At 45.5% G+C, this 27,249-nt stretch overlaps 1 protein-coding gene across 1 annotated transcript in view; it reads right to left on the reverse strand.

The window, feature by feature from the left end:
- The window catches only part of kif26ab (kinesin family member 26Ab), a gene marked incomplete at its 5' end in the record, with an annotated part of 84,877 nt that overhangs the window by 44,731 nt on the left and 12,897 nt on the right, over positions 1-27,249 (reverse strand). Inside the window, one exon of the mRNA XM_080513215.1 lies at positions 4,619-5,080. Coding sequence (XP_080369341.1) covers positions 4,619-5,080 — 462 coding nt within the window. The remainder of the gene's footprint in view (positions 1-4,618; positions 5,081-27,249) is intronic.

Below are 27,249 nucleotides of genomic sequence, written 5' to 3' on the forward strand. Positions count from 1 at the left end.
AACACTCACGCATGAACATTGTGTAACCGGCGACGACCTTGAATTGAGCCGAGCACAGAGCTGCAGCCTCAGTGTTCTCCGACAGCATATGCATTATAAACACAGTTCAGGCCCTCTGCATATTTACAACCTCAGTGTTTGGCCGAGATTCATGTTGGGCAACTAAAATAACATCCTTTACAATCTTTTTTATAAAGTGTGTGGCCTTCCACTATCTGCCATTTGTCAACGCGGACTGGCAGCTGCACTATTTATATGCCAGGGCTGACATGTGAACGCCATACATCAGGACATGGGGACATGCTTACGGTCTCACATTCACCCGAGAGGCTTGGCGGGGAGCCGCCACTGTTAGCTTCACAATGTGCTGCTATATCCAAGCATGGCTGCATTAATTTTTTCCAAAAAAAAACCTCTGCTGGCCATTTGCTGAAGAACGGCGCGGCAGTGCGTGAGCTTCTTGTATTCCCACTTTCCCACTTCCCACTGTTTGAGCTTGTTATCAGAGTTAGGAATCACAGCCGTGCTTTAGAGGTTTGGTTTTGCTCTCTTGAGACTTCATCATGAAGGCAAAGCCAGATATCCAGCTGCAGTGTGTGAAGTTACGACTTGGAAAGCGTCCGATAGAAGGAAAAAAAGTGGCTGCAAACGGAAATGAGCCAAACACAGATCCTCACGCAAGCCGCCAGAGCAGAAAGCCTCACGCCATGCTGGTGCCTGTGGCAGGTTAGGATCTCAGTGCATACCAGGGAAGTAGACGCATTACACTCTGGCACGAAGGACCTGAGCGCTTCGTACACACACACACACACACACACACACACACACACACACACACACACACACACACACACACACACACACACACACACACACACACACACACACACACACACACACACACACACACACACACACACACACACACACACACACACACACAACCAAGCAGAAAGCTCATCAAATCCACTGTTGATTGCAGCAGTGCAGGTTTGAAAATCAAGTGGCATTGACTTTCAGGAGCACCTGGGGACCGCTGGCCACAGGTGTGGTTCGAAATGGATAAACTGTACTCACACACACACTCAAGCTCCTCGCAGTGCCTTTCAGTGACAATTCCCTTTGGTCGTAACGCTGGGACTTAAGCTTCACAGCCGAGCTGCTTTCTGCAGCCTTGGACCTGGACTGGCCCTGAATCTGGCTGAAAAGTACAATCTATCCCCTGGTCAGGTAATTAGGCTTTGTCAGAGGAGCCATGTGTGCTCGGCCGTTTGCACCAAAAGTCAGTAATGAGCTGGCCTTCCACGCTTTAACCCCCAGCCCTCCCTGATCCCGCTGTCGAGGTTTTCCAATGGAAAGAAAAGGCAGAAATGGGAGGGAGGGATGGGGTAGAGGGAGATACAGACAAAAAAGAAGAGAGAGATTCCGACATAATGGAAAGAGTGAAGAATCAAAGGAGTGAAAAGGGTTTTAGAGAGTGCCTCCTATGAAGTCTGAAGTGAGCTGCAGAGCCCAGCATTCAATCAGCAGAGCATCTCCCCCCAGACGAGCAGGACTCCCCTGTGACCTCTGATCCCAGCAGTCAACAGACGATTACTGCCGAGGTGAAATAGGCCCCGTGTTAATCTGCCTGTCGTGCTTGGCTGGCCTCTGTAACCAACAGAAACCAGCTGAGGTGAAAATCGACCTCGAACAATACTGGGCTCCGATCATGTAAGAAAAGATTTTTTTTTTAAAACACAAAAAAAAAAACACAAGATGTCAAGGAGCTTAAAGCAAAAGCCACAAAATCTACGTTTTCATACGATTTGGCCGAAGTGGGATTTTTCTTTCCTTTTCTTTCGGTTTCATTTTCTTCTCCTGCCATCATGGCCGTCGGCGGCACATTGCCATGCGAAGCCCAGCTGCACCGCAGCAGCAGCAGCCAAGATCATCTGCCGGGCTTTAAATTGGTGGCGAAGTAGCGCACCGAGGCAGCAGGCGGCCGGCGGGCCAATAACGGAACCCTCACGAGTCAAGAACACTCGGTCATCTCTGATTAGTGCACATGTGGTTTTGGGTTTAATGGAGCAACCGGAGAGTTGCAGATTTCTATCAATCAATTTCTTGTTTTGAGTGGTAGCGCAACACTACGAGTTATCTGATTTTCTGGATTTCCTTCAATCCTGTAGATTCAAATGAAAGCTCATTATTTTTGCATTTTCGTTGCAGGGAAGTTTCACGTTTACACGGCAGCATTCTGACAACAAGGTCCGTTTCCATAGCAACGACAAAAAACACTGGAAAACCAAGTTCTCCGTGCAATGGCCAAATTCATGACACTCTGGAAGCCGCCATTGTTGTTATTGTCCATCTACTTGCACATTTACACAACTATTTACCACAGCCGTGGTGCACATGTGCAGTAGCAGCATTTCCACTGTCGACATAGAGACAGAGCCCGAGCGTTTTCAGAAAGTGTCGTTTTCGTCAATAAACACGACAACAGAGCCTGATTGTTTCTGAAAAGTTCCACCTTGGGAGCCAAAAAGTTGTGTTTTCAGTGGCTACGAGCGCCACATCCAAAATGTAACCAAGGTTTCGTGTTTTCACTTGAAATCGTTGACGTCTTTATCAGACAAGGCATTACAAATAGCGTAGAGCATGTCCGTGCTGGTTTATCTTGTATCTGAGACGTTCTTTGTGTGAATCCAGGGCTGCTACACCGAATACAAACTCGTCATGACATCTAAAGATGGATTCAGATAGTTTAGATTCAACAAACGACCGCAACTTAGTTCCAGATGTTACCCAGAGCCTTTTTCCAAATGGGAGCATCAAGGTGCTTTTTAATGGGCTGTGTGTGGGAGCGCCCACAGGCTCCCTTGCTGACACACTATGGAGAATGTCGAACACACACACACACACAGTCCACCTCTTCTTCTCTGTGTGAATGGCACCGCGTGTTCTCTCCACCAAGAAACCAGGAAGGAATGGTGAATTAAAGCATGTGCCTTTGGGCTGAGTAACTTCCAAACCTCAGGAGCGTGTCACGGCTTCCGTCATTTTGAGGAATCTGGTTTTAATAAGAGAAAGCAATGCGGTTCCTCCTTTTCGCAACATGGCGATGGGACGTCTCTGCCCAGTCAGGAGGCTTCAGCCTCATCTCAAGACGACACAGCCCAGCTCCAAGGGCCACTAATTGCTTTTACACACAAAGATGGAGAACACAAGTCAGCCTCTCCCATCTGTGCCAGGCCGTTCGATTTGCCCTAGATCGTGTACGAGCAGTTAAAAGCTTTTGATGGCCACCCATAAAGCATCTCTACAGGCACTTGTTGACATTAAGGGGAGGAGTGAAAATCTGTCTTCAATTTCTCAAGCAGAACGCAGGAATAAGGCTGCCAAGACCTGCAGCAGACTGCAGTTATCAACACGGCAACGAGAGGAAGGACTAAATTTACAGCTTGCAAATTTGATGTGAAATAATAAAAGTGCAAATGCTAGATGATGCAAGCACATGGCGTCTGGTGTGTTTCTGGTGCAGTATCACGCAGGTTTGTCACCGAGAGCAGATGTGTTCCCGTTCGTTTCTACACAAACACACTCGTCGGTGGAAAGCACAGCTTACCACAGGTCCCTGAAAACGCACACTGAGATGCTCCATTGCCACGATTTCAGCTTCAACTAGAAAAGTGCTGAAAATGGCAATAAATTATGTGAAAGTCGAAGGTGCAGCGGCTCACATGACATTGGGGGCAAAACCTTTGCAGCTTCCTCAGACATCAGACACGACTCAGGCTAATGCTGAGATGAGGAGTTATAGCGAAGCTGCCAGGCGGTCATTTGAAATGCCCTTGAGGAGGTCAGCTGATTAGTGTTGAGATGACCTTTGACCCCAGATCTCTCAGGCTCCTTGACGATGGACGAATGAGAGATCAGCACTCCCGCGGAGCGCCAACACATATTTCCTCCTGGGCTTCATCTTTTCTACATCCTGAAACATTTGCATTCATGGCATTGGAGCTAATAAGCCGTCGATACATTGACAACGAAAACATTTACATGACAATTATATATTAGTGGTGGACAACATGGCAGAGTATTTTTTGATTAAACACCAATCAGCCACAACTTTATGACCACAACATCACCTCCGTTTAATATTAATTTTAGACCCTGTTTATACCTGTTTTTATATATTTCTTTTGATTTTCATTTAAGAAAAGTTTCGTGTTTAAACTGCAACATTTTTCAAAATAATATCTATTTACACTGAAACAGCGGAAATGCTGAAAAAGATGTCGCATGTTGGGCCACTAGTGGGTGCTGTTGTTGTTTTTGTGTAAATAGTCTCCCAAAACACAACAGAAATGTTTTGTTTTCAATATGAAAACGTGTGTAAATTGGGCTTAAGTTCATGGGCCATTTGAAATGATTGAGCCAGACCTACAAAAATATCAGCTTAATTAAGATATAACTCTAAAATAAAATATTGACATAACGAAATTGCCCGTTTAAAAGACAAACCATGCAAACGCAACGAGAACATTCAAACTCCAAATGTTTGTACTGCTCTAAATTCGCTCTCATTCGATGACATTCAGCAGAGCAGAGAATGTTGAGAATGGGCGGATACCGTTGGTGGTGGGAGGAAGTTGTTGGAGATGCTCCACATGCCCTCCAGGTACTGCTGCGCCTGGATGGTGACGGTGCTCAGGGATCCAGTCAGCTGCCCTCCTGCCACCGTCACCTGGACGCTGGTTTTCGGTCCCGAGGAGGCAGACGAGGTCTGGGCCCAGCCCGGTACCCTGTGGCGCTCCCCCAAAGGCAGCGCGGAGCGAGCGGCGGGTTGGCTTTTCAGCAGCTGTTTGGCGTGGACGCCGGAGGAGGACACGGTGATTCTGGAGGGCTGCGGTAAAAAAGAGGCGGTGGCCATGGCCGGCATGTCTGAGCTGATGGTGAGGACAGGAGAGTGGAGCGTCTGCATGGCCTCCTGCTTCAGCTGATGGAGAGGTGTGGAGCACACCTGGCAACAGCCGGGTTCATGACTCCCCGGGGTTTGAAGCTGATCCAACAGGAAAGTTGCATATCCAGGGTCCTGCAGAGAAAACACACACAAGACAGGTGCTTCAAGCAAAACAACCAAAGAAAATTCTGTATATGTTAACCAATATGCATTTTATTGCCAAAGGTATTTGCTCAGCTACCTAAAGTGCGTAAAGAGCTTCATGGAGGATTTCCCTGACCCAGCAGCGGCAACCAATGTGCACATCACCAAGCGTGAAGCACCACCTCAAGCCGCTAAAAAACCTTTGGGATGAATTAGAGTGGAGACTGGGCGCCAGGCCTCCTCTTCTCACATCGGTGTCTGACCTCACAAATGGTAAAAAAAATTCCCATAAACGCACTCCTAAACCTTGTGAAAAGCCTTCCGAGAATTGTTGAAGCTGTTATAAATGCAAAGGGTGGACCAACATCAAATGGAATCCTCTGGTTTAACAATGGGACGTCACTCGAGCTCATATGAAGGCAGGCAAGCAAATACTTTTGACAATATAGTGTCTCTTGTATTGTGAAATCTTACAAAATGGCAATCGACTACGCTCAGTCCTCCTTGGGATCCTCAATCTCTGCTTTAACCACTTCCTCATTTTCAGGATGGTTGTTTGTTTAGACTGAGATGTTTCGCCTGCATGCAACTTGAGACTGCTAATCAGGTTCCCCAGACTCCAGCTCATTTCACACTGCTGGGAATCCGAGACCGAACAAGTTGGGAGGCGGCTCAGAAATAAGGCTTGGAGGAATTAGAAGAAGATCCCACAGAGACATTCCTCTCGGAAAATAACTAAATGAAATCTTCCCTTTATTTATTTTGTGAAGTTTCAGGAAGGATTCAGCTCATTGCTGCTGTTAGAGACGGCGTCCAGTCGAGTTTTGTCCTTTCCCTTCGACTCTAATAAGACTCCCTGAGGTGTCCATCTCTGATTGAGAGGAATGACAAAGAAAACAACAGCTGAGATGCCTCTAGCGCCCTAAGCTATACAATTTACATATGATAAGTATCCCACGGTGAAGACATATGACAAACCTCCAAACGTGGAAATTACAGACTTCTGCTGTAAGCTGGCAGTGTAACAGAGCATTCAGAGAAATTTCAAAGCGAATGTGATGGAGGAACATCATTTTCGGTCTGTTTTTAGAGGACAAACATTCACACAAACACACAGACACACACTCACATACAAAGACAAGATGGTCTCTTAAGAGGCATAAAGGGGCACTACAGGCTTCTGCCCTGTGGAGTCGTGGCCTAAGACAGGAGCTCACAGCCCGGACATAAATGTTTATGAGACCTTTGCTCCGCAGAATCTCCGAGGTGATCAGGAGGAGTGAAGCGGTGGGGAAACAACAATCCACTGCTGTAATGCAGTGCCACTTAATACAGCTAACCCGACAGGCCTGGAGACCAAAAAGGCCGGCCCGGGGACTCTAAATCTCTCCTGCATGTGAAATCAGTTCGACTTGAAGATTCTCTGCAAACAACCGCAGCATCAAAAGTACGATCACGAACCCATTCCAGAGTATAAAAGACACTTATCGGCAACATATTTCCTTACGCTTCAAAAATTGGAGGGAAAAAAAGTCATATCCTCTGAATCACGTTTAATGTACCTTGATGGTTCAGTATAATCTGCACATCATCGCTTCACTCCAAAGGACAATCAGACCAGGGAGTGTGGCTGGACCAGCCCGGTGTTAGCTCAGCAATTCTGGTTAATGATAGACTTTATTAGCTACTTACTTCACACATGGGCAAGCCTGGGCAGGATGCACGCACGGCTAAGAAATACACTCAGGATGTAGAAAGCCCCATAAATATCTCTGCAATTGAGAACTCTGACAGGCCGACTTCTGGCTGATGCCCGATGCCATTACACTACATTACAGTATAGGAATGGATTTAAATGTAAGAAGCTTAAAGACCATATATTATAAAGCTCCGATAGCTCTAAAAACATGAAGCCTAATGCCGCCTGATCCTGACACGTGAACAATCTGCACTGGACAGGATATTTCCGCTGGAATAAGATGAACCAGCCTGTGACAAATCGGAGTGAAATGTGACACAGAAGTGGAGAAAACAGCGCCGCCGGCCGCCATTCTCCACAGTCGAGTCTGGTTTAGTGTACACGCTTTCCTCGACAGGAAACCAAAGCAAAGTCATAACCAGCCAACTCCACCCCTTCACCCTTTAGCCTCGGACCACTCCTTACCCACCTCGGGGCACTGGAAGATGGAAGAAATCAATTCCTCTCTCTCTCTTTCTTTCGCTCTCTCTCTCTCTCTCTCGCTACATGCATTGTTAGGTGTTGATTTAGGAGAGCTAATAAAATGACACACAAAGCTGAGCCCATCTGCTATTCTGTTAGGATTCTGGAGGTTAGAGAGCGAGCTTCTCCTGTAAAGCTGTCTGCAAGCTTTATGCCCAGAGGAGTGAGGAAAGGGTCAGGGCCACAAGACTTATGGGAATGATGGCATTCATGATGAGGATGATGATGTTGCGCATGTGGAATGATGAAACCGAAGGCCACAAACTCCATATTTATATGGCACATAAGAGGTTTTAGCGGAGGGCGGTGCATATTTCACCCACGATCACTTGGATCTAACGCATACCTCCGGTGATGTTTTGTGTGATCACATCTCTGCTAACTGTTTGAGAGCTTGTGCATAAACATAAAGTGGAACACATGAAACGTACGAAGCATGAGTGCACCCATCCCCAAAGCCGTATTGTTTCTTTTATTATCCGTTTGATCTATTACTGACAGGTGCAAGTGGGTGTGAAGAGAAGCGGCGCTCCTGAGACGTGTGCAGTGCAACGGCATCGCCACAGTTCAAATGTTCAAAGCATTCCCATCAGCGGACGGGCGTGGAGGCACTTCGAGGCGCTGATCCTCGGCCATTGTTAGAGGGGGAGATGGTTCTGGTTTCTAACCCGGGGTCTATCGGAGGAGAGATTTAAGCTGCACGAGTGAGGATAAGAGGACAGAGAGGAGGCAGAGGAGTGGGAGGAGGAAGGCCGGGGTTATGGCCCTTTTGCCTGGAGGCTTGTGGGTGGGTTGTGTTGGTTTACTGCCTGTCAGCGCTGATCTTTATTAAACTCTGGGGACGAGTGTAGTCAGATGCTACGGCCTTATTATGGAAAGGAGGCATACTGAGAGAAAGAGGGAAGCGCCTGGCCTGTGGAATGAACCCTTCACCGCCCTCAGAGACCAAAGTTTGTCTTTGTCCCTCACACTAAGTGTGATGAAAAGCAGGCGAGCAGCAGCAGCAGCAGCAGCCACCCAGCTGACGGTCTCTCTGAGCTGATGGAGAGTGTCATCGCAGACAGGCCATGCCCGCAGGCTGATGGAAACAAGCTCAGCCGGAACCACTTATGGGTGAGGGGACAGGGAGAAAGATGTGCATGATTTCTCTCCTGTGCCTTTTTCGGGGGGGAAAATAGAACTGGGCAAAGCCAGAAGGGTTTTTTTTTTTTTTTTATTCCTCCCTCCAATCACACCTCATTTGCCTTGTCTCATCAGTGCCCCGGCTCTCTAACCAGACGAAGCAAAGCTGCCATCTAACCCTTTCCACGCTCCGCATCCGATGCACCTCCGATGTGGAGCGCCCGGCGAACTTAAATCAAGGCAAGGTCACGGCGATTTGAAATGCATGAGGCTCCTCACGAGCCGAGACACTTTTAGGCACGCTCCGTTGAAAGTAAAATACTCCGGGAAACCATATTTTCTGTTCCAGTTGAGCTTCACATATAGTTCTCAGGCAACAAAATAGCCCCCCCAAGACCCTCTGCAGCAGTGGCAGCAAGAGAAATGGACTAAAACGGTATCGGTGTGGATCCATGATGAGAAGAAAATGGACTGAAAACTTGTGACGCATCGTACGGCAGCTTGTCGGCTCATATCTGGGTATCTGCTTCAGAGGCACCAGTGCTCTGTGGCGTTCTGTGATTTATTTTCATATTTCTCACATCATTCATAGTAATATCTCCACAAATGTGAGCTGAAGTATTATTAAAGCCTAAAGTCTTTGCTTAGTTTCTCGAGTTTTCCGTCTTTGATCGGTCGGTAGTTGAAGTGTTCAAGATTGGATGCTGAAAGTAAACTGTGTAAATCTGCCCATCACATAGACTTTACCACCATGGAGCAGCGAAACGCTTCAACCGATGTTGTGTTAGCTTCTCCTTCTGTTGTTTCTGCTGGTTCGGCGGAAATGGACAAAACGTTGTCGCACAAACAGGGCCTCAATAAAGTTGCATTTACCCTGTTCACAGAGGGGGCTTTTCCACCAGAAAGAGCCAGGTGCTAGTTTGGGACCAGGGCCAGACTCACCAGCACCAGTTCTTTGTCTTTCCACCACCAACGCTCTGGCCAAACGGGTGCTACGCTGGCCCCACATCGTTGCTGGGCCAGAGCGCGACCTGACACGTCATCAGCAGGGGGCGGAGTTATCGCTGGCGTTGTTTGTCACTACCTACGAGGCGGAAGAGACGCTGAGCCGGTTTTGTGAAATCTACAGCGGACACGGAACCCCGGAGTGGTTATAGAGAAAATAATAACACGTGGGAACGATATAAGTTGCTCACTCGAATTAATAATGTATCATAATCGTAACAATCGTAACACCATTGTAACTTTCTTCACTTCCAGATCTTGTATGACGTTATGACCACAGGTTGAGGTCTGTGTGAGGCTGCATTGCTCTCCATTCCATTATTATTTTTGACCCACAGAACTTCTTTATAATTAATACTGTTGGTTCATCAGCAACTGCAAAACTGTAAATGAAAGCTTGGATTTTTTTTTTTTTGCCATAAAACATGCCTTTTAATGCCGCTTCATGTAAAAGAGAACTTTTGTTGATCAGTGTGTTTACGTAGGTTTCCATTATAAACTGTTTTAGAGCTGCGGTCTATCATTCTACACGTCCATTCCTCCTGATGTCTTTGATTCAGACACGTCCAGAAATAAAGTGAAAGGAGCAGAAATTCACTATGTAATGCTGAAATGTTGAAAAAAAAAGACCAAAGCTCATTCACACATTATTCGTTTTGGAGTGACGCAATGATGTGGCTCGGTTAATGGTGGAAAAACAACCGGTTCTTTGGTGGTGCTCAGTGAAGAACTGGCTGTGGCACCAGCCCTGAACTAGCTCCAGGTTTTTGGTTTTTTTTCATGAAAAAGACCAGAGAGCGGTGCATTTACACTCGAGAAATGCTTTTTTTCAGAGATTTCTAATCCCGTTGTTGAGTAAACAAAGAGACAAAACCCAAGGAAAGTTCACTGTCTACACTTGAAACGTTGTTGTGTACACAGGATCTCAGACATCCTGCCAACGCTGATCCATATATATATATATATATATATATATATATATATATATATATATAACATCTTACTGAATTGTACTATTTTGTCTCAAACTGCACATTACTTTCAGTTCTACATTTGAAGTTCGAAGTTTCTGTTATTGTAGTTGTTGTTTGTTTCCTTCATTAAGGGTTTTTATTTCATTATCCAACCAGCAATGGAAACATTCCTCTGGATGAGACAATAAAACACCATGCTGCTTTATATCGGTCCTGTTTACAGATCATTATTCTTAAGTATTTCCTACTTACCGCATTTCTTGTAAAATTGAGACCACACAGCAGCTGCCAGATCTAAATGGCCTTTCAACTGGCAGTTTTGCTCCTTCCCCTGCTTCCCTGTGAGGATGTGACGGAGCCGGCGCTGTTTGCTCGGCCTGAGACGGTGTTGACCCTCACCACACACCACCTCGGTGAGTCTCAAAGAGATTGCCCCCCCCCAATAAACCGCGGGAGCCTGGTCCGGGTCCCGGGGTGAGGCCGGGAGCTTCCGGCAGGCCTGCTTTCCCACAGGTAGCCCGAGCCGCTCTGTCAGCCGAGCTGGAGAAAAACGAGCGCAGCTGCTGGCCTTGCCCCGGGTGAGCAGGGGGCATTAAGGCAGATTACGTTCCCAGGATAAAAGCCACACATCCAGGGGTGTAATCCCTCTCTGCCCCTTGCTCTTTCTCAACTTTCCCCGCCACCTTCACTCATCCGAGCCGCTTCCCCCAAAACCACACGGATCACCTGAAGGATGGGGCAGACCGATTGGACGTCGGGCCCAGCTTTTAGCGCCGCAGCAGATCTGGGTTACACACCATTAAATTTAACCACTGCCTGCTCGGAGGCAGAGAAGACAATGACTCAGGATGTCACACGAGCCTGCTATTTCACTCTGCGGGAAACGCCTTCGGTAGGACACAGAATGGGGAACAAATCACATCAAACAGATGTTTGTCTGCTGACTCCACAAGATTAAACAAACCGAGACTTTTCACTCTGCTGCCATTGCCTACCTGGACCAACTGGAGCAGACTGCACGTCTGCAGTAATGAATTCATTCATCCCGGGAATCTGTGTGCAAAACCCGGGCCGCTTAATTTGTCCGTCACTCTCTGGGGTTTTTCATCGGAGCACAATAGGATTCCGTCAAATCATGATGAAATATCTCCAACGCGTCTGCAGCATCTCTAATGTGAAACTCTGGCTTTTGTCAGAGTGAGACTGCATTTAGTTGCTCATCCTGTTATCTGAAGCTTTGGGGAACGAGACGAGTGTAGAATCAATTATACTCCTGCTTTTCAGAGGCTGTGGTTTCTCCGTTTCGGCATTCTCCCATTTTAACGGCTTTTTTTTTCTGTTTTTTTTTTTTTTTTTTTTAAACAGGCAGCTTCAATAAATCAACAAAGTGAAACTGCAAAAACAAAAGTCAACAATTATTGAAAATACTATCTGTGGCCAAAGTCACAATTTCCGTGATTAAATTGTTAAAGTTACATTCTCCCGAGAAAGATTAACTAACATAATGTCAACAGCGCATCACAGTGAACAAACTTCCCTTCACAGAGACTAAACAGATTACCTCGTTTAGAGATTCTTACATCCGTCTTCCCCTAAATGAGCAGCCAAATCTGCCAGCATCCAGCATCTGTTGGAGAGGAGCTCACAGACTGATGTCAATCTGTCTGCCCCCAGCGCCTCAACTCGCAGTGAACTGCTGACACCAAATGTAAACAGGCTTCACCCCTCAGTGACACTCCCAACAAATGAGAGCGCCACCTGTCCACCGCATCACACATCTACAATCAAGTCTGCAAAGCAGGCAAGATCTTATGACGCGGCGCCAATCCAACATGTCGGCATCATGTTTAGCAGATAAGTATGAACATATTATGAAAATTTAATAGACCTTTTTTTTTTTAACAAAAGCTGAAATGTAAGAAAAATGGACTCCATCTGTGTTTTCCTTCAATCTAGCTTTGGGTAAGATAATAGCTATTTAATGCTGCAATACTATGGGCAGTGCTATAGTGAAACATATTCAAACTAGAGACAGCTGATGAGTTTGTTATAGGTATTTGCACAACGACTGTCAAAGTCAGAATATTCATACATACAAATAATCTGACAAAGATCTGACTCCTTCCGTGTTGCATTGTGGGATAAAAATGGCCAGAACGCTGTGAGCCAACCAACAACGAATGTAATTTATCTCACTGAGCTGAGAAATTGAACACATCTGCTGTTGTTCAGTCCAAACCAAAAGAACTTCGCAAATCAATTTTAAATCCGTAGTGCGAAAGAAATATCTCTCCGTTGTACTTTCTACACAATGTAAAGTCATCCAGCGCCAGACAGGATAACTTGCAGAGGGACGCGGCTGAATTTACATTTGGTCTTCTCTTATCATCCATAAAAACAGATGTTACCGTCCGTCAGAGGCAGAGAGGGCGCAGATCTTTTGACCCCGGGGTTAAACTTGGATGAAGTCAGATGCAAGCACTCACAGGTCTCTACCAAACCGCCCAGCAACCATTAATGACCCGCGATGATGGTGTGTCACCGCTCCATATGGACGTCCCATTTATCAGCGCTCCTTCTAAAGGCTGAGTGAGACCCACATGTTCCATAGACATGTCATTAAATCAAAGCTTCACTCTGCATGCCCTTACGTAAAATAAAATAAAAAAAAACCTGTGCGCGTGTGTGTGTGTGTTTGTTGCCTCTCATGTGGCTGTCTCTTCACACCACAACCAATCCATCACGGCAGCCTTTCGCCACTTGGCCAGTTAATTACCTTTTCCTGTTCACTCACACACAAAGAAAACAAGGACCTTTCAGACTGTTTGGACAGGCTTCATTCTCTCTCTCTCTCTCTCTCTCTGTCTCTCTCTCTCTCTCTCTCTCGCTCTCTGTCTCTGTCTCTGTCTCTCTCTCTCTCTCTCAGTCGTCTCCATTAGACATCTGGTGAATAATCATTATTTCAACTTGGTGTGAAACTGAAACTCGCCTAATTCTTTTCTGCTCTTCACATGTCTTCCACCTCCCTGCCCATCGTGGCTGGCAGGAGTGACGCTGCTTATGTTCTCCCCACTGGAGACAGCAAAACTGTGTTTGTGTAGAGTTTCAGCAGCGACTGTGCACGTCTAATTCTGATTACGTTTTTTTGGCGCGCGGAGAGTCTCGTGGTGCTTTTCCCCGCGCTCCCCGAGCCGGGCTCGCCCGTGGAAACCAACCGAAATGAGTACACTGAAAAATTTAACAGGCAAGCTGGAGCGGCAGGAGCCAGGTGTTGCTGTAGAACTGCAGGTGAAAGCAAGGACAGATGGGGGGAGAGAGGGGAGTGAGGTTAAAGGAAGGGGGGTGGGGGGGGGCTGTCACCGTCTGGCACGTTGTGGAGAACGGGGATAATGAAAAATGGAGATTCATATGTGGAGTATTCACAGGATGAGGATGAAACCTCACAATGCTGCACATGCTTTGTTACAAGTCATTTTGTGGTTAAACGGCAGAAGACATCTTGTTTTTCTCATTATAAGCAGTTTGCTGTGTGGGGGGGTTGGGGGGGGGGTGTCACCCCCCTCCCTCTGGTCTGCAGAGCCCCTCTTCTGGCCAACAGCTTTACCCACACGGGGTAATAACATACATCTCCCCTGCATTGAGATTAAAACCCGTTTACACAATGTTTTCAAGTGAAAAGGTAAAACTTTCTTTGTACTTTGTGGTTTCATTTACATGAAAACATCCTAACTGTTTGTCATAAACGCAAAACAAAATAAAAATGATACATTTTAAACAGGGCCTAAAGCTCCTTCACCAACACATAAAACACATCCAATACTAAAGAAATGTCACCAAGATGCAGTTTGGTTAAATGTTGTAATTCCTGTTGCTTGTGAGTGAAAGCTTTAGAAACTGTCTGCAACTGACATTTATTATGGTTTCACATTTTCTTTCGTCTGCAGTGCGTCATTAAATTTATTACATTTCACTACCTGAAGTTGTAAAAAATAGTGTTTCACTAAATTTAATACCTTCGCATTCCATTTAGTACTTTGTTTTTGTCACTGAAAACATTCAGCGTCAGCGTTTTTTTTAACAACCTGGTTATACAATATAAACGTCTGTATCAATCTATAAGCAATAAGAAGTAAACATAATTTAAGATCCGCTTACAAGACAATGTTAACAAATGAAAATGAAACTTTCATGAGCAGTGCTCAGTCACTGAATATGCAAGTTTTTGAAAATTACTCCCAATGTAGAATTTTAACGGTCAAAGCTTTCAATCTATATAATACAGTACATGTTAAGTCACAAAAGCATCCATTTTTATTTCAATATGTCTTCATTACACTTACTTGCAGAATGAATTCAGCTCTAAAAATGTGTGTTTTTAACATAAAGTTGAGTTTAGCCCTGAAAAAAACCGTAAACGCAGTGGGAAAAGCCCGGTGCACCCCAGGAAGGCCCGCCCCAACATATTAAATTATTTCACATAACGATGCACATTCAAAACCAGATGACCACTTGAATTAAAATGCTGAAAATCGACCATTTCAGAACGGGTCCTGAAATTTTCCACATCTACAGTAAAGTGCCGCACAGTGTGAAACTGAGCCAGCACTCAGCATTCCCAACCATCCACTAAAGCTTGTTAAAAGATCTATTTTTGCCCAAGTACCCACTTTAAAACTCTCACGGCCCTGCAGATGATCCTGATACAATGGTTCCCTCCAACAGTCCAGAGCACTTGGAGTTTCAAACCTCTTTTCAGTGTTTGTGTGTGCGTGTGCGTGTGTGTGTGCGTGTGCGTGCGAGTGTGTGTGCACGGTGATGACAGCCACCTGCTTCTCCTCCGTCTGAGCCGTCACGCCGCAGTTTGCTCTGCACGGAGAAGACCGGGGGAACGCAGTTTATTTAGAGAGAGAAAACAAACTGCGGCTAAAAGCTTATGGCATCTAATCTCCACCGCGAGACTCCCTCAGCCGCACGGAGGCCAGCGTGCGATAGCAGATGCCGAGCGGCGCGCGCGCGAGTCGTTAATTATCAAAGGCGAATGCAGAAGGGAGTTACTCATGCTCAAACACAAGTAATTGCATACAGTACTTCATCAACAACCTCCAGCTTCCATAATGGGGGGGGAAAAAAATTAAAAGTCTCAGTCCACACGTCGGCAACATGATTAGAATTATTCATTTCTTGACGTTTTTCATGACCGCAGCACACATGCAGAAACACTCGCAAGCTCTATGTGGACCTTCACGCAATACAACAGATGGCAAAAAACGGTTGCATTTGCTTGAAAAACAGACGCGCATTTTTAAAAATTTCTTTGTCAGAACCTACAAACTCCTCTCATATCACATTTACATATATGTACTGAGAAGAGACTCTCAGGTCTCAATACAGTAGTTCTTTTTAACCTGTGTGTCTGGAAACAAAAGACTGGTGTCGAGGTGGTTTGCGTTCTTGTTTCATCGCATCAAACAAGAATGCTTTGTTGATGCATTCACTTTCTTCAGAGCGTCACTTTCAAGTGAACACACACCGTTTCTGTGTTTTTGTTTAAGAAGGGTTTACATTTGAAAGCGTCGTCCGTTTACACTGAAGCGCTGAAAACAATGTCGTTAGTGTGTCGGGCCACGAGTTCCTGTAATGAAACCACACACACACACATGGACGCAGAGAACAATATGCTATAAATATTAACAATGGGACATTCGTATTGACAGGCAATGTAGGTGGATTGTCATCACAGTGACTGTCAACTATAAAACTACCAAGTCCCAGGAGAACATGGACTGGGAGTCACAACACTCTGGAGGAAACGTTGTTGTTATTGTCCATCTACTGAGCATGTGCAGAACAACTGTTTACTATGGCTGTGGTGCGCATGAGCAGTAGCAGCGTTTCAGAATAGTCGGAGAGGGAGTCGGAGTGTTTTCAAGAAGTTGCATTATTAGTGGATCATGTACACAAAAGAGATTTGTGTTTTCACTTGGATTGTTGTTGTGTACTATCACTATTCAATCACTGTTTCTCAGGAGAGAAAATGAGCAACTATCCATCCTCCAGCCATCCGAATGTCTGAATTCAGTGGCGAAAGCTCATAGTTTGAAGCACTGAAACCAGAACTTTTAAGATTTTGCTTTCCCAAAATGTGAAGTGCATTCTATTTAGATTGCATTATCATTATTATTTATATTTTTATTATTACAGGTCTTATCTAACCAGTCCAGGAAATCTATGTGCACAGTATTCCTTTCCAACCATTTATCCACCTTCTCTACTGTTTTGTCTGACCAGTGGGTCACAGAGGACACACACACACACACACACACACACACACACACACACACACACACACACACACACACACACACACACACACACACACACACACACACATACACACACACACACTCACATACACAGACAGAACATGGAAACTCAGTGAGGCGTTGGTGCCATCCACTACATCCCTGTGCGGCGTTACACTCCTAATCACGAAGGTATGAAAGTGATGACGAGGAGAAATGTTCAGCGTCCATAATTATTCCGTCCACTTCCCTCAGGCTGTGGACGGTAAAGTAATTATGCTGGCGAGCTGCCATACGCTTAAATATTCAAGTTTTCTGAGCATTTCAGACTTTCAGCTCCCCCCGCCCACCTGGAACGGGGAGAAGGTGCATCATGAGACTATCGTGGAACAGTTTTCATGCATCGGCCGGCGTGCGACATGCGAGCTCAGGGTGACACGTACGCTTCCAGCGACTGAGCCAAATGCCGAGTCTTCGTCGAGCCCAGGTGAGTCGAACATCCCGGCCCGCGCAGCCCCCGGCGTGGCGAGCTTTATCTCAGAGAGTGACACGCTTTGTGTCGCACAAAGCTGCGGCGTGTCGGCGGGAACAATGGAGCGGCGCAGTTGCAAGAGGCGGAATCAGTCTGCTGCAGCGGCCTCGCGTAGGTACGGCGGGGAGAAAACGGGGAATGCTAATTTATCATGAAAGATGTCATTACCATGCCAATGACTTCTCACAGAACACAATTATCACTAATAATAGAAATTTAAACATCCGCCCATGGCGTTCAGCCAGGAAGGGCTGCACTAATGGAAAACTGTTTTCTGTTTACGAGAACGACGCGCTGAAGGCTGGCGGGAGAACGGATAGAAAAACAAGCCCCGATAAGCACTAACCAGTATCTGTTTTTGTTGTGTTTTGTCCCCCCCCCCTCCTTGCTAATTGAGACGTCTAGACACATTCGGCTGAATCTGGGTGAGATAAGGAAGTAGGCTGAACGATCTCGGTGGAGAATAGCGCACGCTAATCCACTTACTGAGTCTGAAGGATTTTCATTCACTGTCATAGAAAAACGCTGAGCTTATCAAAAAAAAAAAAAATTCACATGCACATTTTGCTACTTTTGTCTTTTATGAACAATAGCATCTTGGGAATAGCCCCGTGGCAGCACGGCGCTAACACTTTCACTGAGTATTCAGATGAGCCGGGGGGGAGGGGTTAAGCTACGAGGCACCAGATTTTTTATTGTATTCGTTTCGCGTTTTTCACTTGTATAGTTTATTTAAGTCCCACGAAACATATTTCTACTTGTGTGTAGTAGAATCTTAAGTTGTCAATTCATCTAATAGAGCTGGAAAACTTGAAATAACTGCTGCTCGCGGAAAAGAACGAGCTATGATCATTAACAATGGGAGAACCTGGATTGTTATTACAGAGGAATCTCAATTAGAAAACGACCAAGTGAGAATATATACTGGGAGTCATGACGTTCTGAGGTAAACACTGTTATTGTTACAGTACGTCTACTGAGCATGTGCACAAGAACTATTTACTACAGCTACGGTTCTCATGAGGAGCAGCAGCGTTTTCAGGAAGTTATGTTTTCAAGCAACTCTGAGCACCAACATCATGTAAATGCAATCACAGTTCTCTCTTTCAGTTGCAAACAGGGCCTGAGTGTTGTGCGACGGTCACTTCTCTAACTTAAACTGTCTGAACACACAATGACTAAATCAGAAATCGTTGCTCTGTTCATTGTTCAAGTCAGTCAAAGGAAATGCTGCAACAGATTTACCTCGAAACTGAGACAGCATTGGTGCAATAGTCTGTATAAATTCTGTAAGATTACTTTGCTGGTTTTATTAATGAGCACAAAGCAAGAAAGACATTTTTTTTTAAAGCGCCTCCGTCATCACGCCAGGGCAGACAGGGACACGGTGAAATGAACAGATAACCTTCAGAGTTCTTCCTCTTTTGAATCGTGCTTCTTTGGGGGGCTTTGAGCCCACTTGTTCAAAATGTCACAACACAGCACATCTCATAAAGAGCTGATGAACTCAGCGCGATGGAGAAGCTGCAGGTTCGCCGCTCAGCCGTGCGGACAAGGACAGACGGTGTCAAACAAAGTGAAAATATAGTGCGGGAGTCTGCCCGGGAGATTTATACGTTTGGCTCAAGGGTACGATGGCATTCATCTGCCTCCATGAAGCTTGAGTGATGCGCTTCAACTGACTTAAGAGTGTGTGAGGAAACGCACTTACCCAGAGAGAGGGAAATGTAATGGTGACTCAGGGAAAAAGTGTAGAGTCTCTGGAGCAAACTGACGCTAATTAATGACTCCATCGTGTTTTTATGAGCAGAAGAGAACCGGAGAGAGACAGATGTACCATTAATGTAATAGAATAGAATAGAATAGAATAGAATAGAATAGAAAAGAAAACATTGTCGTGTGAATAATATATTACACTTTTGAAAAAAAAACACACTCACACAGATATGTAAATTGGGTGTCGGGATGCAGGCGCATGCCCGGCTCGGGCTGGAGGTTTGATCGTGGGCCTGCAGGGTCAGAGGGCAACTAATTGTGTGACTCGTGGAGGTCGCCGTTTGCGTGGCCTCGTGCCGCAGCGCTGCGGCTCCACCTGAAGCTCTGTCAGGAAAGACAAATGAACTCCGACCTCCCCGCTGATGACATCGACCTCAGTCCGCCTCCACGCGCCGCATCTTAATCTGGGTAACGGCGGCAGGAGCAAGACTTCTACTGCCAATATCACTGCTACGTGCCGAGAGAGCCGTCGCTGGTGTTTACCTGTCTGATTTCATGTTACTCAAACAACACAAAAAGAAGATTTTTTTGGGGGGGGAATTCGGTGGCTACAAGGTCACTCTGTGAGTTTGGGTAGCTGTGGCCTCTCAGGTCTCAATACAAACGGCTTAGAAAACACAAACAGAAAGCAACGATAGCATTCTCTGGCATGGGGCTCTTTTTTTAGAGACCCCATGAAGACCTAAACTTAGCTCTGCCTTGGAATTCCACAAGAGCAACTCTCGGTTTTGCGCTGGGACTCCCCCGAGCGCAGCAGGGCAGAAGGTGCTTATCATTTCTCACCAGTCAATAACCAGTCAGCTCCCTAATCAACTGTCCGTGTCCGCTCATTTAGTCCAACCGCCGCGGACGCCGAGGCTTTTACGTTCTGTGCCATCGACTAGAATCCAGTCTGAACCTCAGTGACTCCTCTGTCTGGAATGCACTCATAGTTTCACCCCATAAAAAAAGCGTTTCACAGGTCTTGTTTCTGTGTGTGAGGATGCCATGCTGCTGTAAAGCAATAACGGAGATCCAGAGACAGATATCTTCCATGGTGGCGCCCGGCATAACGGATTTGGGTTTTAACATTATTGCAAGAGACATATGCAAAAAAACGATTCATTCCAATTAATTTACAACAATCGTGACTAAAGACTTCAAACACCAAACCCGATGAAAAATGACCAAAAAAGTCAAAGTCAGCAAACTGCTCCACCTCTGCTGCTGCAGACACAGATGATGGTCTAAATATTAAAGAGAGTACAATCAGTTGGAAGTTATAAATGTGTTGTGCATATGATTAGCACAAGTGATTTCAGTGATTTCACAAATGACATATTGGGGTGGGGAAGTTCAGTGTTACTCCAACAAGTTTGATGTTTCCACTATGGAGACGGAGTTGAAGCATTTTTGAAAAGTTGTGTTTTCACCCGTTTCCATGGTGATGGAATTGGAGCATTTTCAAAAAGTCCCATCTTGTTAAGTCGCGCGTTCAGAGGCTCGGGGCACCATTCTCGTGTAAACGGACCCCAAAACACAACTAAAAATGGAAAACCTCCATAAACAGGGTATTGGTACCGCTGAAAACATTCTTGGGGAAAAGTGGCCGACAGGTTCTGCCTCATGGAAAACGATGACCAAGGTCTCCAGATCATCTGAAGAAAATGAGTGTCTCACTTTCATCATTCGCAGTGTCACAGAGGATTTCCCTCGGCAAACAGGGGAATCATGTGAGGCCTCCAGTCCAGATGCCCCCCCCCCTCTTCTGCTCCACTGTTTTTGGAGACAAAAATGACCCAGACCTGTGTCAACAGCTGGGAAAAGCATCCCTCACTGTGTATTGTGAATGTGATAAAAATACCAGCATGGAGAATCCCACTGTGGGTTACGCCCAGAATGGGTCTGTTTTTCCTGGCTGGGAGGGTCACTGTCAGGCGGAGCTGGACCTCCAGCCAACTCACATCAAGGCAGCACTTTCCTAGCCTCCATTTTCGCCCCTGTCTTTTCCTGTTTTGACAGGAAACAGGAGATGATAACAGAGTCGCACAAACAAGCAGAGATCGCCTCCGACCCGCTGCCGAGCTGTCCTCGTGTGTCGGCGGACGTCTGTTTTCTTTAGAGGGCCGCGTGTCCAAACATACGAAAAATAATAGTCACGCTCTAATAAAAACACGGACATCAAGCCACTGTGACGCACAATCGCGTGCACACACACACACACACACACAGATAAGTGTCCACACCTGTTATCACAGCGAGCTCGAACAACCTTTCCCGAGCCTGGCACAGGCTTGCGAGAGCCGAGCGCTTCCTCACGGGCTCCCAGCAGCGTGCCAGCACAGCGTCGCTCAAAGCAACGCCGTAAAACAGACCACCAAAGTCACGGACACAGCCCTGAAAGAGGTGGAGATGAAAGCCGCCGCCGTCGCCACGGGGAACCAAACGTACACCGAGGAGGTGAACTGGGAGGCAATGTCAATATCTGGCAGGGAGAGGAAGGGCAAGCCGGGGAGTGGCGGAGGGAGCTTTGAAAACAGAAGGAGGTGCGGATGGCCAGCGTCTCTTGTCCGAGACGCTTTTTGGTATGCGTGCCTTTTATGTTGTCAGGAAACACACTGCGGTGAGACACAACAAGTGGCGTGATGAGGCCATTAGAGGAGGCTTTGTTGACGGTGGGAGAAGCTCAAAGGAATGGGACGCTTTGATTGCACTTTCTGATCCCCCCGCAAGCCTTTGTTTACGAGCTAATTAAGCATTGTTGCGCTGCTTCAGGAGCCCGCGAGCTCGCCATCCCTACTCTGAATGGCTACTGTAGGGCTTTTACAGCACCCCGCCATAACTTAACAACTCAAGCAGAAATCACTTTCTATACCGCAATCTTGTCTGAGGAGCAACGTCTTAAAAATATTTATGTGCATCAGTACCTGCACACCGAACTGAGAAGATACAGCGGGAACGCGCACGGAAGGTAAAGTCTGGCGGGTCAAACTCAGTTCAAAAGGGGTCTCCAGTGACCGCTTCTGTGGGAGTTCAAGTGTGCCCTGGTCCCCCCCCCCCCCCCCCCCCCTCCCCGCCTCTATTGGACACTGCAGCCCAAACAGCTCCTCTCTCACAAAGAGATAAAGACATAAACGCCCAGCGTGGGACGAGGAGAGAGCGAGGGGTCAGCGGATGGACAGCGAGGGGAGGAGGGCACGCCGTCTCGCTGTGTGGATGTGGTAATGACCGTGTGACAGCGGTGAATGCATGTCAAAGGAGGAATCCTCACAATCAAATACAGAGATACTTTGGTGAAAAAGTGAAGGAATTGCTTTTCCTTTGTGGTGAGGGGCAGACGGGTCAGAGGAGGAACCTGAAAAGGGAAAAAATGGGGAAGAATAAAGCTGAAAACGTCAATGGATTGCAATATCAAGTTTAAAAGAAGACAGATTAGTCCACATTGCAAAAAAAAAAACTGATGGAGAAGGTCAACACTAGTGTATATGACTGAGCTCTCTCCGTGAAATAAACTCACCTCAGGTTGTATGTCAGCAACTTAATGGATGAATGAGAGAGACGGAAGGAGAGTTAATCTCGTTGTGGGTTTATTTTATTGAACAAAGTGCTGCAAATTCACCCACTTCTGACCATTAATGCAGAGAGGCCAGTAACCTGTAAGCTTCATGTTTGCCACAAGTTTTAAATGAAAATAGCCAGAAATCATGGTCTAGTTTATACAACGTTTCAGAAAAGTTTCTCATTTACACGGCAACGTTTTGAAGCCAATGACTGTTTCCACGGCTGTTACAGGGTGCTGTTGCTGGTTTTTGTAATGAAAGAATGAAAACACATACTGCCCATACATTCATATGAAAATTCGTATGTACAGACGATCAAGTTGAATTGTTATTACAGTGACTATTAACTATAAAACTACAGTCCCAGGAGAACACAGACTGGGAGTCACGACACTCTGGAGGCAAACCTTGTTGTTATTGTCCATCTACTAAGCATGTGCATGTGGCTGTGGTGCGCAAGCACAGTTTACATAGAGATGAAATTGGGACGTTTTTCAAAAGTTCCACGTCAAAAAGTTGCGTTTTCAGTGGCGCCAAGCAGTGTTGTCATGGAAATGGGGCTTAATGTGGCATGATATAAAGTGAACATGTACGGTAATATGCAATACTGTTGAATATCGTGCTAACGATACACTTTGCAATAAATACCAGCGCTTATGGAGATGATGTCAACGTCTTTGGGAAAAGCAGTGCTCTTTCTCTTGTCCCAAATTTACACCGTCTGTGACTTTTTTAATTTTAAGCGGTTCAAATCTGAAGCATTTCAGAAGAAGATTGTTGAATTTTGGTCATTTTCTTTTCGATTTTGTGCATCTGGACTTCAATGTATGTTATCATTCGGACAATTTAATCAGTTTTTTTGTGATATTTATTGCAACGTATAGTGAAGACCTACTTCAAGTAGAAACTATTAATTAATGAGAACTTTACAGGGTGAAGACAGGTTGATTGAAGGGAGAGACTCTCAAAATAAGAACTCTCAATCACACCATTTTCGTAAATGACCCTTCAGATTTTTGCGCTCACTCCCCGCAGAGTTGGTGTTCCTGGAGGACGCAGAGGGCGGTGGGACGGGGGTGAGCTGGACAGGTCAAAAGGTCAAACGACTGAAAACAACGTCCACCCCTGCTATGAACAGCAAAATGTTGCAGGAATTCAGCGAGGCCGCGAGCGCAGGTGTGCTCCCCGAGAGCTTCCCTCCTTCTCCACGGCGTTTCCGCGTTGCACAGACATGTTCAAAGGCATTCCAGCAATGTTTTTGTTTGATGCACAAACTCGGAGCGGTAAACAACGGCAGCGATCCATGGTGTTGATTTAAATGGGTCAAGCGAAGAGCAACCGGGGGTGAAACGCTGCCACGCAGCCTGTGGCAGAGGAGAAGTTGAGGAGCCGAGGGATGCAACACTACTGACGACAACTTCTCACAGGAAACACAAGCACGGAGGAATTAAAAGTTCCTCAAAATGTAAGCAAAAAAGGCGAAGCGAGTCAGCCGCACCCGAATTAGGCCGGAGAGCATCAGTCAGGAGAGGCAACGTCGTAAACCGGAGAATGTGGTCAGAAATGTAACCGATAAACCGGTTTCAAGAAGCGTCGTTCACTCTTCGGTTTGTTCTAACACTCAGCAGGGGAGTCGCACACTTAGCTGGGGGCGGTGGGTGGTCCGCGCCGAGAACGGCGAGGACGATCTCCGCTTTTATAGACGATGCTGAGCCGATACTGAGCAGCGAGCGCGGAGGATGGAGAGGCTGTTTGGGACTCGTAAACAGAGAGGTTTAAGTTTAAGTGCCCGACACACACCAAGGAGATAAAACAGCCCAGAGCTCTTCAGCAAAGAGAGTGACATCATAAAATAGAGCGGCAGTAACAAGAAAGGAAGCATAAAGGACGGATCTATTAATGGCAGAGGAACAGGGGAAGGTTTACTCCGCAGGCCTCTGCTGGGAGCAATGACCGCTTTAAGACGGTGCATTTCTCAAGATAGTAAATATCTGGCGATCCCAGCATAAATCTAATTATCTACGTTTCACTTTTCCAGGTGTCAAGTTGTGAGAACGTGGATTTTATCGCTCACGTAAGACACAACACTTTTATCTACTTTAAACAAACTTTACAGGCAACGAGTCCCGGGAGAGAAAGTTATGTCGCGTCCTCCTTATCGCTCTCTTCTGATGGAATCAGAGAGAGACGTAAGGATGAAATGTAAGGCTTTTAAGTGGAGTATGATACAGCTGATTCACGTTTTATTCCAGCCTTATCTACTTTGCAGAGCATTTCAACCAAACGGCCATCCCTCCATGCATGTTCTGTCTCAACTTTATCGAAGATTCTGTTCACAAAACCAAACAATTACAACTGCAAATGACTACAATCTCAACATAAAGCCAACTTTAAGCGAGTTTAAAGCAACGAGGCAGCTCTCCTCAATGGCAGCATCACGGATATCTCAGCTCGGGTTGTGTTGTGTCGCGACATTGAAGAAATATGCAACAACAAAAAATCGATATCCTCTATGACATTTTTTTAAGATTTGCTTGGTGGTTTGACGGACCCGGAAGTGCTTACCACGACACCACCTTTCATCCCGACAACGGGTCCGAAGAAAAAGAAAAGTGGAGCTGCCAGTCGGAGCACAAACAACACAGCCACTGTATCCTGATTGACTTTTTGTGAAGAAAATCCATTATGAGAATCCATACGGCTGCAGTTGACCTTTTCAGCGCTGCGTCTGTTGAGAAACTCAGTGACACAGTTTTCCACGGGAAAACACAGCAAAATCGCTGCCATTTTGGTAGAATTCAGGGTGATGCCATTTCCTTTAAAATGTCAGCAGACAAATTACCGAGTCAAGTCATTTAATAACGACAGAATAACAAAGACTCAGACACAAACGTTGGGCTTTGTCTGTCTGTCAGAACTTTTGGATATTTGTCGGCGGTTGGTTTATTCCAATAAAATGACTTGACTGAATTTCCTTTAAATGTAATACAGACAATGTGAATGTTACAAAACAAGCTTTCGTAAATACAAGTGTAGAACGATACAAAGGCAGTTGTCCCTAATTTCTAAACACAGCTTAAAATATCAAACAATCCAAGCCTTTCTAATGTGATATTTATGGCCTCTGGTTAAAAAAAACAAGAAAAACATCTGAGTGCATGAACATTTTAATCCTGTGAGAGATGCTGTATTTTAAGATTTTTGTGATTCAACAGCTAAAATTATGAATAAATAAAGACATGTCAATGTTGGTAATAAATCTAAAACAATATGGAAGTTTCTGTATTGATATTGAAGTATAGGGTGCTATTTCATTACACAAAGTTCCTGTTGCATGAAACTTTCAGGAGTATCAGGAGTGACAGTCGAGATATTAATGCCGATAATCAGCAGCTTTATTTTGATTATTTTCTGAAAAATTATGACTAACAATAAGTACGTGTATATTAAAGGTCATATTTATCTTATTAAAATAAAGACCTATAAAGGTGAGGCCATGTAAATTAAATAAAAATTACAAGGATATAGCAAACAACTCAAGTGTGATTTAAAAATCTGCATACATGACTGTCACTCTCGAATAAAAATTCCATAACACACCGAGGACTAAAGCGCCGTTTACATGAAAACAAAACCTTCGTGTTTTAGGCGACTGTTTAAACAGCAACGGACGCAATCGCAACTTTTTGAAAACGGTCCGACATCGTTTCCATGCAAACAAGGGGCAGCACAATTGTCTGAAAATGTTCGGGCTCCGTCTCCGTTGAAACAGAGAAAAATGCAACTTTAAAGAAACGCTGTGTGTCATCATGTGTTCAGCACTTCATTCCGTCACTCTATGGTGAATTCGCTGCGAACAAACAAGCAGCTTGTTCTCATGGAACCAGGTCTAATGCACGTTTACATACTCCTGTTGACGTCACGTATGTATGTTGTTATTCTTAGATGACCATCTGCAAAATAAAATATTTACAATTTAATAGGCCTTATTGATTGTTTTAATGAATCAGGCCAAAAAAAATCTTTTAATGTTGAGTTCCTGGAGAAGATAGTGTAAGAACAGGCAGTGAGTGATCTGAGAGTTCATAACATTACTTTCACTCTCGATGTGCAGGAGCTGGCAGCTTTATTTTCACTTCAAGAAATGACTTGATGCGTTTCGTCCGGTCTGCTGATGAAGTGGGTCTATGATCACTGTGAGAGTGGGAGAAATTCCCTTCTTAACCTCCAGCAAATCCCACACAGAAGATGATTATCAATAGTGTGCTCCAGCTGAATGAAGTGACTAATATGTCAGACAGAGATGTAGGAAGAGAAGCCAGCAGAGAAGAAGCCATAGAAACCTTGGACTCTCATCATTTCCACCCTAAAGCCAAGTCCAGCAAGTAGCAGAGTAATGGCACTGGTGTGTCACCTTCTCCATCACCTTCTCCATTAAGCAGACCACCAGCAGGCAAGGGCTTCAGAATGAGGATAAAACACTGACTGTAATAATCCAATCATAAATTGGTCGCAGTTAAGATCAGAAAGATGGATGACTTCTGTGCCAAATAGGAAAAGGATGGAGGGACTCTGAATGTGCTCCATCTCTTTCTTCTTTTCTCCCCCCCTGGTACTTACACGCACGTTCACACATCATCAATACACACACACACACACACACACACACACACACACACACACACA

This window comes from Blennius ocellaris, assembly GCF_963422515.1.
Source record: "Blennius ocellaris genome assembly, chromosome: 17".
In the NCBI taxonomy this organism is placed as follows: domain Eukaryota; kingdom Metazoa; phylum Chordata; class Actinopteri; order Blenniiformes; family Blenniidae; genus Blennius; species Blennius ocellaris.